Below are 14,946 nucleotides of genomic sequence, written 5' to 3' on the forward strand. Positions count from 1 at the left end.
GGCTCTCTCCCCTGTTTTTTTTTTTTTTTTTTCCCCAGATTTTATTTATTTATTTGACAGAGATCACAGGTAGGCAAAGAGGCAGGCAGAGAGAGAAAGCAGGTCCCTGCTGAGCAGAGAGCTCTATGCGGGGCTCGATCCCAGGACCCTGGGATCATGACCTGAGCTGAAATCAGAGGCTTTAACCCACTGAGCCACCCAGGCGCCCCTTTTGTTTTTGTTTCTTAGGGGGTTTTGTTTGTTTGTTGTAACCACAGCTCTTCACCCCTGTTCTTAAGGCAAATAGTGGGGATAACCAAGGTGCAGGCAAATTTCTCCAGGGAAAGAAGGAAGACGCCCCAAGTCCACCCAACTCCTTCTCCCCCCAGGAAATTCACTGGGCCGTGGTTCAGTTTTAACTGGACCTGGAACCCTGTGTGGGGCCTCAAGTTCGATCAGAGCCAGAAAAGACGCCTGAGAACTGACGGCAATGTTAACAGATCCAGCTTCGGAGACCAGATAGATTTAAAATGTCCTTTGCCAGCAAGCCCTAGAGGACGTTTAAGAGAATTTCGTGCTGCAAGCAGCCCTCGTGCATACTGCTTGTCACACAGGCGTCAAGATCATTCAAGACGACGGGGAAGACCCTTTTCAATTGGCGAGTTTACAGTTTCCAAGGGGAGGGGGCGGGGGAGGAGTAACCACGACCTTTCAGGTGTGTCTTCCAATCGCGATAGCCGGTTTTGGCTGTGAATTGACCCCCCCCCACCCCTCTGCACTTCCCCCTTCCGTTAATTAAATAAACCTCGGAGCACTTTGCGGCACACGACTGGGCCCTTGGGGATCTCTTCCAGCGTTGCTCCCATTTTTAAAATCCTCCACTCAACAGAAGTGGAAGAGGTGACAACATGAATTTCCAGCTCCTAAGGGTGAGAAGAGAGGTGCTGGGTGGAGGGCAGACCCGAAGGGAGGAGAGGCGTGCGGGAGGATGCCCGCCGGGTGGGTAGCGCGCGCATGGGGACGAAGAGTGGCTCCTGGGCGCTGGAAGCAGAGTCCGCGTCGGGGGCGCCTGGTCACAGTGGGCCTCCTCGTCGCCTGGAGGCGATCAGAGAAATGCGTTAAGGCCGTCGGGCGTAGTTGGCCTGGAGGTGGATGGTGTCCCAGGACGCCGAGCCCAGAAGGCCTCCGGGGACGCGGGTTTGGAGCCTTAGCCCGGCTGCCTGTGCTCGGAGCGGTTAGAATGCGCCCCGGTGGGCCCTGGGATTTAGAGGGGAAGTGACAGACACTGCAGCCGAGCGTGTCCTCTGGAGGGCGGCGGTCCCCCCGGGCGTGGGGGGGGGGGGCGAGAGCTAGGCTTGTCTCTAACAGGTCTCCAGGAGAGCCGCGAGGGAGGTGGCCTTGAATAGCAGGCATGTTTGTGGCTTTGAGGTAGTTGGACGACCAAAAATTCACCTTCGCCTGCTGCGAAATGGGGCTGTGATCGTCAAGTTAGAGACTATACCCACGGGCTGTGCACCTGGCTAGCGCTCTTCAAATGAGCGCCCGGACTGGGCCCGGGACAGAGATGCACCTGGGCCCTCCCCGGAGCCTGGGTCCTGCAGGCTCCCTTAGCGCCCGCGACTCTCTGTTCATTTGTAAAAGCAGATTTTGCGAAGAAGAGCTGCAGGCCGCGAGTCCCGTTCCAGCCCCGGCCTGTGGCAGCGCGCCCAGACGCGAGCAGTAAGTGGAGTCGGGTCGGAGCCTGGGTTAAGTAGGAAGCCTCTACGTGTGTGCGGCGGCCGCCTTGCACACTATCAAAACAACCTGCTATTTTTATGTTATTGCTGTTATTTTGGAGTGGCTGTGAAATGATGCATGTGGCGCCCCAGAGCGTGCCCCTGGAGTTGGCTTAGACCGTTGGGAGGACTCTGGTGCCAAGTGTGTCTGTCCACGGGGATGACGGTGCCGCGAAGGGAGGTCGTGGAGTGGAGTGGAGTGGAGGGCGCGTGAAGGGGAGCGCTCTTCTTGCGGCAGGCCCCCGCTTTGCTGCTCTGCTTAACCCGGCGGGCCGCCTAGCCGCGGTCTCTGCGGGAGCTCACGCTGCTCCAAGGGGCGGGACAGACACCTTGCGCGGCGCTGCGTCCTCCAGGGCGCTCGGGGGCCTCCACCTGCAGCTCCGGGCGCCCCCTCCCTGGGGCGGGAAAAGAAGTCTCGGGCCAACCGCGATCCAGCTCTACCTGCCCTGCAGCCTTCCTCGGTTTGCAGGGGCGGAAAGTTGGAGGCGGCATTGGTCTCCCGCCTGCGCTTCTACGCGGACGCCTCCCGGTCTTCCGATTCGGGTTTCTTGGGCCGTCGGAGCGGGATGGGGGCCGGGGTCCCGGCTTCGAGTGCGTGCGAGCGCAGGCCCCCTAGGGGGCGACAGAGGGAGCAGCGGACAACCCCCTACTTACCCCCATGTCCCCGATTTTGCGTGGCGTTCTGCGAGGCTCACCCCCGGGATCCCCTAATTCTGTTTACAGTTAAGCAGCTGCGAAGCCTCGGAGGGTCCTGAGGGGGTACCCTTCCTGGAGCGGCGGCTGCCCGGGGGCGCAGCCGCGCAGGCCCGGGGCTTCCCGTGGCGAGGGGCGGGGGCTTCCGAGGGAGGTCCGTCCCGGGTGCGGGGGCCGTGCGCTCCCTGCTTCCCGCAGAGGGAAGAAACCGAGAGCTCAAAGAAGGGCTGAGGCTTCCCCCCCGGGCGCGCGCGTGCCTGGGTTCCCGCCCCGAGCTGGGCGCGCGCGTGCCTGGGTTCCCGCCCCGAGCGGGGGGTGCGCGTGTTTGGGCAGGGTCTCCGGGGCCGAGAAGATGGAGCATTTGTTTGCGCCTCCTTCCATCCGGGGCGCGGAAGCCGCGTTCTGGCTTGAACGCGTGCCCTGGGAGAGGGGGGCAGCGCGGGTGTCCAGGGCGCTGCCTGGGAAATGAATGGCCCTTGCCCAGCGTTTCGGAAACGTCTAGGCCCCTGGGGCTCCCCGAAAGGAGGCGCGCAGTCCCTCGGGGCCATCGGCTCCATTTGCCTCTCCCCCCGGGCTGGGAGGAATCTCTGTCCCTACGGGTTGCTTCGGGCACAGCTGCTGCGGGAAGGAGGGACAGCGGGGCCTGGGGTTGGGGGTGGTGGTGGCCCGTTTTCTGCCCTGCCCAGGTTCCAAACCTGCCTGGGGGAAAAGTTGGCGGCGTGGACGGGACAACTTGTTCAAGTTGCACCCCAGGCGGGGTCTTTGAGTCAAACCCGGGTCTAGAAGGCCCAGCGTGGAGGAGAGCCTCCGCGTCAGCGCTCTGGGAGTCTGGAGAGCCCGAAGGAGGAGCGCAGCTTCCATCTCGCAAGTGCCCGGGACCCCAACCTTCCACGTCCTGTTGCGCCCGCGTTCTGATTCCTGCGTTGCACAGGTGCCCCCGTCCCCCTCCCCCATACCAGGAGCGCTGCTTTTGAGGTTATTTAGCCCGCAGGCCTCGGTGTTTTGGAAGCGAGGTGTCCGGGGTAGTGTGTGCAGCAGCGTCCTTTGTATTTTATAGTGCAAAGCCCCGAAAAGCCCCCGGTGGTTTCACTACCAGGTTTTGTTCCCACATTTGGTAGGACTATCGCCTCAGCTCTGTCTACTCTAAGGCAACAGAGGACGTTCGCTTGGAGGACGCCCATTTTTATTTCAGTTATTTTTATTTTAGGCCCATGTGGGTCTAAAGACATGCCAGAGTTCAGACCACCCCGAGACGGAGCAGGAAGGCAGTGTGCGCAGACCATTCTGTAGATGGGGCAGCGTCCGCCCCAGGCCGGGCCCTGTACCCACGGGTATTAATTACTGCACAGCCGGATTCGGAATCAGATCGAAATAGTCCCCTTCACCAATTCTGTCAGAATGTTTAAATTCAGATCCAGGAGCCAGACGGGACATCCCAGTAAAATTCGCCCTTGAAAATTAGCGACTTTCCCTGCAGTGAAAAAGGTCAGTTACAGTAATTGGGCCAATGGATTTCGTTTCTTTAAAAATTTTTAAATATTGCGCATTGCGTTCAGGTTTGGGTGGCAAATAAATATTGGGGCTAGAGGCAGCGTTTCTGCGTAACTTTCGTTTTCCGTCTGCATCTGCAGAACTGGGGTACTCATCCCTCGCGCGGGGTCCCTCTCCGCCCCTCCCTCCTCTCCCACCTCCTCCCTTCCCCCGCGCGTGGCGCCTGGGTTGTATTCCGCCCCGCACCTCTTTTCCTGCGTGAGTTGAGGCTTCCGAGTGCCTAGCCCGTCGGAGGCAGCTGCGGAGCCAGCGCTGGGCAGGGCTGGGAAGGGCTGGGCAGGGCTGGGTGAGGGCGCGCGGGTGACCCCCAGCCGCAGTCAGCGGCGGAGATGCACCTTGGGGAGATGGCCGCCAGACGCCGTTGGCTGCTGGAGGCCCGCCCGCCCCGTGGGGCTCGGGGCAGACTTCCCCAGAAGGCCTTCGCTCTTCCAGCCCCTCGGAGGAATGGACCGGCGCTATGACCACGGAGAGGGAGGGAAGGGGAGGCGTCTCTCGGAGGGGTCGGGGCTCTGGCTGCCAGATCCCAGCCCAAACCTTAAGTCTCCGTGAGTGGGTGGGGTGGGACATTTTAGCAGCTGAGGGGGACCCGAACGCGGGGTCTCTTAACTCCAGGTGGCAACGTCTTTTGGAGAATGGGGGAAGGCGCGTTGGAAAAAAGAAGGGGGGCTCTTAGGTATGTGGATCCCGGGCCCCAGCTCTGCCAACCTCGCATGTCGGGGATGACTGATGGACGGCGCGACTGGGGACCCCGACCTAGCTGGTCGGCGGCTGTCAGAGAGGTGCCGCCCACGCGGCTCCTCTCCTTGACCCCCGCAGCTCGGTTCTCCGCAAAGCGCCCCGCCGGGGTGCAGGGCGGAGCTAGGCTGGGACTGGCTGGGGGCTGCCCCGCCCGGCGCCTGGGCCTTGGTGCCGGCCCCCGGGGAGGAGTTATGATAATTTCCTTCTCATTAAGGCGCCCGGGTCCCCCGGCTATTGCCGGGACACACAGTGCGGGCGCGGCTTCCCCGGTCGCCGACAGCGGCTTGTGCACGCTCGGCGGCAGCATCTGCGCTCGCAGAGCCGCCGATGCGCGTCCAGTGACCGGGACAGCGAGGCCCTCTCGTGGCGGGGGCGGCGGCAGACGGCTAGCCACCGTGACCCCCATTTTGGATTTACCGCTCGGGGGGTGGGGGGAGCCTGGATTGAACTGGCGACTGTTTTGGGGGACGCCGGACGCCATGTTGTGGAAAATAACCGATAATGTCAAGTATGAAGAGGACTGCGAGGTGAGCTGGGCGCAGGGGCGCACTCTGGCCCCTCCCGAGTACAGCCGGGGAGGCGGGGGCCGCTGGACCCAGGTGGGGGCGAGGGCGAGGGCGCGGGAGCAGCGAGCAGGCACCAGCCTCTGCCCCTTGATGGGACTGGGTCCACTTTTCCGGGCGCCCCCTAGTCCGTTTCTCCGGGGCTCTCTTCCTGAATCGGGCCTTTTCCTAAACATCCACCCTCGGGAACAGGGCCTGGAACGAGAATGGCAGATCCCACCCGCAGAGCTTACCGGTCGGTCTCCTGCGAAGCAAAACAGCCCTTCTTCCCCTTTTCTCGGAAGAGCGTCCCGTCTACAACCCTTAGACGTGGCTTTTACGCACCACATCTCCGTCCAAAGGGGTCAGACGAGGCGACTTGCCGGCGACACCTTTGCAGAGTCTCTTCCGAGGCGGGCTTGTCACTTGCCCCGCTAACTCCTCGGGGAAACAAGAAAAGAACAGAAGTTTGGCTTTTAAGAGAAGTGGGGGCTGGGGAGTGTTGGTGGGGGGGCCCTGGGGCCAGATGGGGCCGTAAGCGCTCGGGAGTGCTCCAGCCAGTCGGACAGGTTGAGCTAGAGTTTCGGAGAGTGGGAGGGAGGGAGGCGGCGAGCGGGAAGAGGAAGACGCGGGCGGCCGGAGGTGTGCGCCAGGGCGCTGGCAGAGTGGAGCCCGGGCTGGGGGGCCGCGCGAGGGCTGCGCGCCCGCGGGACCTCAAGGGGCTGCCCCTGTCGGCAGGCCCGGGCACTTCCGCTAGGGGGCGACAGTGCCATGTTTCTCCGGGTTCCCCGCTACCCCTGTGACCCCTCGAACCCAGGGAGACAAGTCCTTTGAGAATTAAGTCAGAGAGCCTGGGGGCAAGGGACGTGCGCAGGCAAGGTTGCGCAATATTCGGGGTCCTTCATTCTCCTCCTGTGCCCCGATCTGTGGCGACACTGATCGTGGCCGGGCAGGGCGGCCTCACTTGCTGTATTCCCTCTTGTTCGGGACGCGGCTAGCAGGGAGGGCAGCCCCGGCTGCGGTGCGTGCCTCCCCGAGCGGCTCAGCGGCGCTGGGTGGCAATCCTGCTCGGGAGTGTCGCTCCCCCGGAGGTCTTTGTCCTGAGGGCGTGGAAGGGGAGGGTCCCTGGGGCGGGGAAGATGCGCACTTCCCGCCTTGTGCGCTTTATCCGCGCTCGCAGCTGCCGCAGGTTCTTTGGTCTGGCGCCGCCATGTGCGGGCTGGTGGGCGAGCGGGCTCCGCATCGTGCTCGCCGCATGCCGACTTCTTCGCCTGGCCCGGACCTGGCCTTCTCTTGGCCCAAGGCCTGGGGTTCGGACTGGGCGCTTCAGAACGCCTTGGGCGTCGCAGGGCCCAGGCCTTCGCCGCCGGGCTTTGAGGACGCGTTCCCCCAGGTTTTTCGAAGTCTCTATTTACTCCGTGGACTCGGGGTTTGCAACGAACCCCCCGGGGCACTTTGCCTCCGGATGCCCCCCGGCCGAGGGCAGGCCCAGTGGGTTGGGTTCGTGCTGGTGCTGTGGGTCCCGTGGGGGCTCGCGGCTCAGCGCGGCGGCTGCGGTCAGTTCGCAGTAGCCGGGTTTCGTACTAGCGGGGTCTCTGCTTCTCTCTCTCCCAGGATCGCCACGACGCGAGCAGCAATGGGAACCCGCGCCTCCCCCACCTCTCCTCCGCCGGGCAGCACCTCTACAGCCCCGCGCCACCCCTCTCCCATACTGGAGTCGCCGAATACCAACCACCACCCTACTTCCCACCGCCCTACCAGCAGCTGGCCTACTCGCAGTCGGCCGACCCCTACTCGCATCTGGGAGAAGCTTACGCCGCTGCCATCAACCCCCTGCACCAGCCAGCCCCCACCGGCAGCCAGCAGCAGGCCTGGCCGGGCCGCCAGAGCCAGGAGGGGGCTGGCCTGCCCTCGCACCACGGGCGCCCGGCCGGCCTGCTACCCCACCTCTCCGGGCTGGAGGGTGGCGCCATGAGCGCCCGCAGGGATGCCTACCGCCGCTCCGACCTGCTGTTGCCCCACGCGCACGCCCTGGACGCCGCGGGCTTGGCTGAGAACCTGGGGCTGCACGACATGACGCACCAGATGGAGGAGGTGCAGGTGAGCGGCTCGTCGGCTCTTGCCCCTCGAACCGGGACCTGCTCGCCTCCCAGCTTCCACTACACCCCCCCCACCTCAGGCTCCCCCGAATTTAAGAGAAACTTTGTTGTTTCTTCCCAGAATGTTGATGATCAGCACCTGCTTCTGCACGATCAGACTGTTATTCGCAAAGGTAGGTAGTGAGAGCGAACTTTTCTCCCCCCAGGGCCACGCATGTAACCTGGCAAGGTGGGGGCGTTTGGTGGCCGACCGGGGGACGTCTGTGCTGGGGAAGGGACTGACGGGGGCTGGAGGAAGGTAGATTTTTCTGAGTAAGAAGAGATCTCTTTCCAAATTAAATGAGAAAGGATGGTAGGAAAGCTCTTAGGAGCTTCTCCAGTAAGAGATTAATCCGGATTTGTTACTCCATAGTGTTCTCTTGGGGAATACGATCCCTTGAATTGGGCGGTGTTTTTACATTGTTAGTCTTCCAGTGTGAGTTAACACTGAAAAAAACCACACCACATACCTTAGTTGGGTGGTCGATTCTGTGACCATTGTTGAATGAGTAGATGTGATTCTATTCTAACCTGTAAGAAAAGGTTTTGAAACAGTTCGGCCTACCAAATATACAGCTTTAAAAGGACCAGGGTGGGACAGTGTGTGTGAGAGCTGGGCTTTATGCAGGGTAGTGGGGGAGGGGATTGGAAAATAGGATCAGGCAGGGAGTGCCTCGAGAAATTAGCTTGCGAACTGAGGGGATTACCAGTCCGGCTGTTTCGGAGAAGGGAGTTGGTTCTAGATGATAGGTAGTTAGGGTCTGCTGCTGGAACTTAAACTGCTCGAAATCAGTTGGGAAATGGTTTTTGAAGAAAAACTCAGAAAATAAACTGGATTTCCCAGGAAACTTGTAATAGAACGTGTTTGTTTGTATTTTTAAATTTACCATGATGGTCACACTGCGTGAAATCTTCAGGGGATCTGAATGTGTCTGGTGATTTTGGTTGTCTGTCGAGTGAGGAAGAAAAAAAAAAATCACCATTTATTTAGGGCTGAAGCAGTCTTTCGAAAACAAGTGTTCTAATTAAACAGATTTTAACAGTGGCTCGAAAGTGAAAACCCTCCATGCTTGGAGTCATGACTAGTTATTTGTAAGGTGTTAACTTGTGAATTTCAGATTCGATTATCTTTGAAGACTAGGACTTTAAAAAATCCGCTTGTAATTTACATAGTCCAACGTGTGGTGTTATTTGGTGAGTGGTTTGCAAGGGTCCCTTTTCCGTAAGTGCAGCTTTTGGGACTGCCACTTGTGATCTTATTTACAGGTCCCATTTCAATGACCAAGAACCCACTGAGTCTCCCTTGTCAGAAGGAGCTTGTGGGGGCTGTGATGAATCCCAGCGAGGTCTTCTGCTCAGTCCCGGGAAGATTGTCCCTCCTCAGCTCCACGTCTAAATACAAAGTTACAGTTGCTGAAGTCCAGAGGCGATTGTCCCCGCCTGAGTGTTTAAACGCCTCTTTGCTGGGAGGTGTTCTCAGAAGGTACGTGGGGACATAGACTCTCTGGCCATGGTGGTTGGTGGTTGGGTGGTTGACCGTGAGTAACATAAAAGAACCGAGGAGGTATTTTTAGCATTTATGTAACATTTATACTTAACACTGAATTCTAATCGGCTTAGAATTTTAGTACATTCCTTCCCTTTTAGAAAGTGCCAGATGTAGAAGGAAGTGCTAAAACAGCGCTCACAGATTATCATTTGCTTAGGATTTGATTGCATGTATGAAGTGGTGGCATCCCATTGGAGAAGGGGGAGCCCCATGTGTTTTGTTGCCCCAGAGGGCTGCTGCAGTAAATTCATCTGCTCCAGCACAATTTGGAATGTTCTGTGATTGGAAAGAAAAAATGTTGGGGATGATAGAGAGCATTAATTACAGGGGACTGACTCCCTCTATCACCTGATTATGAGCCACATAATGTCAATAACTCTCGCAGATTTCCGTTTTGATCGCAGCACGGCCGGAATTTAGAATTTTGAAGTGCAGTGTTTTGAAATTAGCTTCCCTTCACTTTCTTGTACCCAGAGCCAAGTCTAAAAATGGAGGCCGGTCCTTGCGGGAGAAGTTGGACAAGATCGGGTTGAATCTGCCAGCTGGGAGACGGAAAGCTGCTCACGTCACTCTCCTGACGTCCTTAGTAGAAGGTCAGTGGAGTTTTGTTTTTTGGTTTTATGGTGTTTTTAGTTGGCACTGTGTCATCTGGGTCCTTAACTTTTCCCTGAAGGAAAGCTTAAAGATGGCCCTGTCACCAACGGAGATGAAGAAGAGTTGTCGTGAGTTCGTTGTAGTGAATCACAATAATTTATGAAATGAGTTCACACTTAAGTCCCTGACTGCTTAAGTATCCTGTTCTGGGTTCTTCAGAAAATCACTGTGAAAAAGTAATCGGTTTCCCTGACCTAAGAACTCTCACCCTTAGGGTGTTGGGACATTTCTAGCAAATGGACCCGTTTTTGGAGGACGGATCGATCTTCCGGCACACTGTTTAAAAAGCCGGTTGCACATTGGTGGGAAGAAGCGCCATTTCCAGCTTGGATAGCTGTGGGGTATCAGGATTGTGGTCCGGGAAGAGAAGAGCCCCTGTGGACGCGGGGCTAACCCCGTTCACAAGCCCTTTGTTCCTTTCCCGCACGAATAAAAAATTAGTGGGGCCCCTCTCCCCAGTCCTAAAATAGTAGGATGTAACATTTTCATGTACTGAATGGGCCTGTACCCCCAAGCTGGAAGAGAGCCAAGAATGCAATTACAGCCTTAAAAATAAGTGGGGGCCAGGCGGGGGTGGGTAGGGGGCACTTAAGGGAGAAGTGAAATAATTTTTTTCAAAAACCAGCTCGCTGTTGCTGTGCACAGGAAGATGGAGTGGGGCACGGAGGGGCTGATCTGAAGGCCAGAGCGGCCCCTCACCCAATCAGCAGGGCGCTGGGCTCCGCTCTGGGCTGGGGGAGCCAATGAGGGCTGGTGGCCCGGTGGCCAGGCGATCTTCGGATCGCTTTCTGTCCTTGGTCTAATGGCGCTCCTGCATGCTGAAAGAGACTTGGCAGAGCCGGCTCTACCTTTTTACGAGTGTCTTTGGAGGTCAGGGCCAGGAGAAAGGAGCTGCCGTTTGGAGCATAGCTGTCCTGCATGGAGAATGGTGGGTTTTGTGTGTGAGGTGCCTGAATGTGGCTCCGCGAGGTTTTCTTACTAGCGGGGCTAAGGTCCTTGGATAAGAAAGTGTGTGCCAAAACAGTAGTTCACAGATTTAGGAAGTCTGGGGTGGCAAAGTGGAGGAGAAGGGGTGGGGGTGGGGTGCCACTCTCGGGGGTTTCTGGAAAGCTCTGGCCAGCCTTGGCACTGTGGAGCCAGGCCCGGGCATCTCTGGTCGGAGAGGAGTCCGGGTTCGTTTTCTGTCCCTCTGTTCCCCCAGTGATTGGGACAAAAGAGGGTGGGTAGTCCAGGATCGTAGTTGGGCTGTTTGCACTAACATTTCCAGTGGAAACACGGCCCTGCCTTTCTTGGTGAAAAGCATCCCAGAGACCTGCCTCCTTCAGTAATGGGGCACCCTGGTTTAAAAAGAAGGTTCCCCAGCAAAGACTTTGTCACGGTTTCATAAGGAGAAGTGACCAGTCGGCTTTTGTGCAACGCACTTTAAGTTTCCCTGCTTCTCCACAAGGCTAACTTTTATTATCGAGGGAAGACGTGGGTGTGTCTCTGGAAACTTAAGCTTGGGGGCCAAGACGGGTTAGCGTTATTCCAGGGTAGTGAAAGATGTCAGTCGTTTTGTTCCACATGCTTTGCATTTCCTGCTCTGTTTCTAGGGGAGCGAGCCCACCGAAAGTTCCACATGCGCGCTGAGTGGTTTTCCTTTTGGGTGATTTCATTTTAAGATGCCAAGTGACGGGTAGACCCTCCTGGTTAGAAGAGAAAGAGGAGGGGGAGGTTTCCCGGGGGTGACTGCAGACCTTCTGAGTCTCTTGTCATTGCTGGTGATTTTAGGTGAGGCTGTTCATTTGGCTCGGGACTTTGCCTATGTCTGTGAAGCAGAATTTCCTAGTAAACCCGTGGCGGAGTATCTCACGAGACCCCATCTTGGAGGGCGGAACGAGATGACCGCTAGGAAGAACATGTTGCTGGCTGCACAGTGAGTATCCAGACTTGAATTTGATGGCCTGGAGCTCTGATCTTGAACTTGGCAGGGAGATGGTGGTGGTGCGGATGCGGTTTGTCTCGAACCGTCCAGGGTGCTCCAGAAAGAAAGAAATGCTCAGTGAGGGCCGGTGTGGAGGAACTGGAGCTGGCCAGGGGCTTTTCTCTGACGTCAGATAAGTGAGCTCTTGGGTCAGACTTAGAAGTCAGATGAATGTATTGTGTAGGAAAGAGTGCTTTTGGAGCTGCTGAGTTCTGCAGCTCAGAATAGTTCAACCATCCTTTCATTAGTGTCTCCATACCCTACAAAAAGGTTTTGGAAACACTTTGGTCCCATCCAGTCAAGATGGTGGGTGTCTTCTGCCTCCTGATAAGACTATTTGTTTTTTATTTTATTATTATTATTATTATTATTTTTAAAGATTTTTATTTATTTATTTGACAGACAGAGATCACAAGTAGGCAGAGAGGCAGGCAGAGACAGGAGGAAGCAGGCTCCCCGCTGAGCAGAGAGCCCGACTCGGGGCTCGATCCTAGGACCCTGGGACCATGACCCGAGCCGAAGGCAGAGGCTTTAACCCACCGAGCCACCCAGGCACCCCAAGACTTTTTGTTTTTTAAATGTAACGATCGGTTGGATTTGTGGGAGACACCTGAGCAGGCTAAGTGTCCCAAATCCAATTTTTTTTTTTTTTTTAAAGATTTTTATTTATTTATTTGACAGACAGAGATCACAAGTAGACAGAGAGGCAGGCAGAGAGAGAGAGGGAAGCAGGCTCCCTGCTGAGCAGAGAGCCCGATGTGGGACTTGATCCCAGGATCCTGAGATCATGACCTGAGCCGAAGGCAGCGGCTTAACCCACTGAGCCACCCAGGCGCCCCCAAATCCTACTTTAATGCAGCTGCCAGGATTTCTCCTAGAAGCCAACAGTGAATTGGTTTAAAAAATTACGGTAAACGAGGCAGAGGTCATCCAGTTGGAAAATGGGGCAAGAGGGAGCAGAGTGAACCAGCTGTGTAAACAGTGAGTTTTGGGGGAGATGTGGATTTTTGGGGCTCTTGAAGAAATTGGTGTCTGTGTACCAAGCTGCTCCAAATAAGCAGCTATCCATTATAAGTAACTTCCTGGGCTGCAATCCCGACCCCACCTGACCCCACCTTTCCCCATCTCTCGCACTAGTCCTGGTGACCTTGGCCTTCTGACTGGGGTTAATCCCGTTAGCTTTTCTAATTGCCTGATGAGGATTAAAGGAGAGTCCTTGCAAAGAGTTGAGTTCAGGGCCTGGCGCGTAGTAGGTGTTCAGTGTGCAGACTTTGACTATTAGTCGCAAAATTTGTTTCTTTGGAAAGTTCTGAACGCCTCCTGGGTTACCCACTCCTCAGGGTGATCCGGCTTTGTCCTCTTCCCCTGTCAAGAGCTAGATGGAGCTCACCGGTGTGTGTTGACTATCCTCCCAGGCAGGTGTGTAAAGAATTCACAGACCTCCTCAATCAAGACCGAACTCCCAACGGCAACAACCGGCCCACCCCGGTCTTGGAGACGAACATACAGAACTGCTTGTCTCATTTCAGCCTGATCACACACGGGTTCGGCAGCCAAGCCATCTGTGCTGCTGTGTCCGCTCTACAGAACTACATCAAAGAGGCTCTGATAGTCCTAGACAAATCCTACATGAACCCCGGAGACCAGAGTCCCGCCGATTCTAGCAAAACCCTGGAGAAAATGGAGAAGCACAGAAAATGAAGGAAGGGCGTGAGCCAAGGGCTGAAAAGAGTCTCGAGGGAAAAGGACTCCACGATCCGTCTCAACCCAGACAGACCGGGATCCCTTGTGGCCGGGGGACACTTTGTGACCCACCTTCCCATGAAAAAGGCCTCCACTCATTTTTGGATCTTGACGTGCCCTCCTGGATTCCTTAGTGTTCTTTCTCTAGCGCTGAAGTGTATCTCTAACTCTGGACAAGTTATCAGAAGGTGACAAGTACTGGTTCTTTGTTCATTAAGCTCATTTTATTCTTTTGAACCCCATCTTTTCTCTGAACATGGTGCTACAAGTTTTAGAACCTTTTAAATAAATTCCCTGGGCTCACGAGAAAACCCACACCCACAGCTGTTGAAATGTCAAATCGATGCGAGTCAGAGTGACAGTAACTTGAGCAGTGTTAAGGTCATGGCTGGTTTTTTGTGTCCACTCCATATTTATCTAAAAGTATTTATCTGGCTTTTTCAGATACCAAATCCTACAGACGGTAGGAAGCAAAGATTCTCTCTGCTTAGCGACTAGTTTAATAGGTGGTATTTGACACACTTAAACCCCTTGTTGAAAGGGGGCCTTTGGGTTTTATGAAACTTGTAGAAATGAAGCCTGCTGATGATTTTGTGTTTTTTTTTGTTTTGTTTTGTTTTTATTTTGTGGTTTGTTTTTTTTTTAAATTCTGAGAGTTAACTCTTCAAATGAGAGGCTCTGAAATGTTCTGTTCCTTTAAGGTACTGAAGCTTTATTTGCGTATTTATTTCACGTCTTGGTTTTGAGTAAACTTGAAAAGGGTAGGCATGAGGCGGTTTTTTTGTTGTAGTTTTTTTTTTTTTTTTTTTTTTTTTGCTGTCCGCCACCGCCCCCCCCAAGTCCCGTAGGAGGCTCTGTATGTTGAGAAACAGTGCGTTGAGTGTACAGATTTTATTTATGCATAATTTAATGGGGTCTGTAAATACGGGTGCACTTCTTAAGACTTTTTGACAAATGGGGTTCGACTTTAATATTAACTTCTCAAGGTGGTGGGGTACTCTAAAACACTACTTTTAGGTTTTATTCATAATGTACACAGGGTATGAAGAATTAGGATCCTGGCCTCTGTTCTTGGTGCGGAAGCTTCTATTTAACTGAAACTCTCTGTTCACGAAGCAACAGTTTTGTGTCTCGTTCCCACCGTGCTGAACCGGAAGATGGGTGGGTGTGTGGTACCGTGCGTGGGGGTCAAATGGAGGTTTGGAAATGGCTGTAAACATTCCCCGAGTAATGTTGTGTATACGATACTTGTATAATAAAAAGTATTCTCCATAGAAGCCGTGAAAGTTGGGTTACAACTTGGTTTTTTTTGGTTTTGGTTTTTGTTTTTAAGTCTCTAGGATGAGTGGAATAGTGACAGAGCCTAATTTATTTATGGTTGGCTGCAGCCTCGTTAAGAGGACCGAGCAGGAAGGTTGTGTGCCAAGGGAAGGCTGAAGTTTCATTTTCTGTCCCTAGCCAGACAGCTCAGCTGCAGGAGGATCCTGCCCTCCAGGGCTCCAGGCCTCCGCTGCGTGTAATACCCGCTCTGGCCACTAGGGCTGTCAGGAGGTGTGCAGGACCCTCTGTTGGAATAACCTCTTGTGTAAGGCTTACTCTCTTGAGAAACATTAGGGTCAAG

The 14,946-nt window shown here is 55.3% G+C and overlaps 1 protein-coding gene across 2 annotated transcripts; it reads left to right on the top strand.

Annotated features, from left to right (window-relative positions):
* Window positions 1–799: 799 nt before the first annotated feature.
* On the top strand, window positions 800–14,611 carry TFAP2C (transcription factor AP-2 gamma). 2 transcript variants are annotated; one of them, XM_047746861.1, is made up of 7 exons: window positions 800–908; window positions 6,893–7,378; window positions 7,499–7,550; window positions 8,683–8,899; window positions 9,440–9,558; window positions 11,390–11,534; window positions 12,998–14,611. In XM_047746861.1, the coding sequence occupies exons 1-7, from the start codon at window positions 888–890 to the stop codon at window positions 13,281–13,283; spliced, it is 1,326 nt and encodes a 441-aa protein (XP_047602817.1). In that variant the 5' UTR covers window positions 800–887; the 3' UTR covers window positions 13,284–14,611. The 2 variants fall into 2 exon arrangements, with proteins under 2 accessions (XP_047602817.1, XP_047602816.1); XM_047746860.1 differs by lacking the exon at window positions 800–908 and adding an exon at window positions 4,917–5,263.
* The last annotated feature ends 335 nt before the right edge of the window (window positions 14,612–14,946 follow it).

This window comes from Lutra lutra, chromosome 9 (genome assembly GCF_902655055.1).
Source record: "Lutra lutra chromosome 9, mLutLut1.2, whole genome shotgun sequence".
Lineage (NCBI taxonomy): Eukaryota > Metazoa > Chordata > Mammalia > Carnivora > Mustelidae > Lutra > Lutra lutra.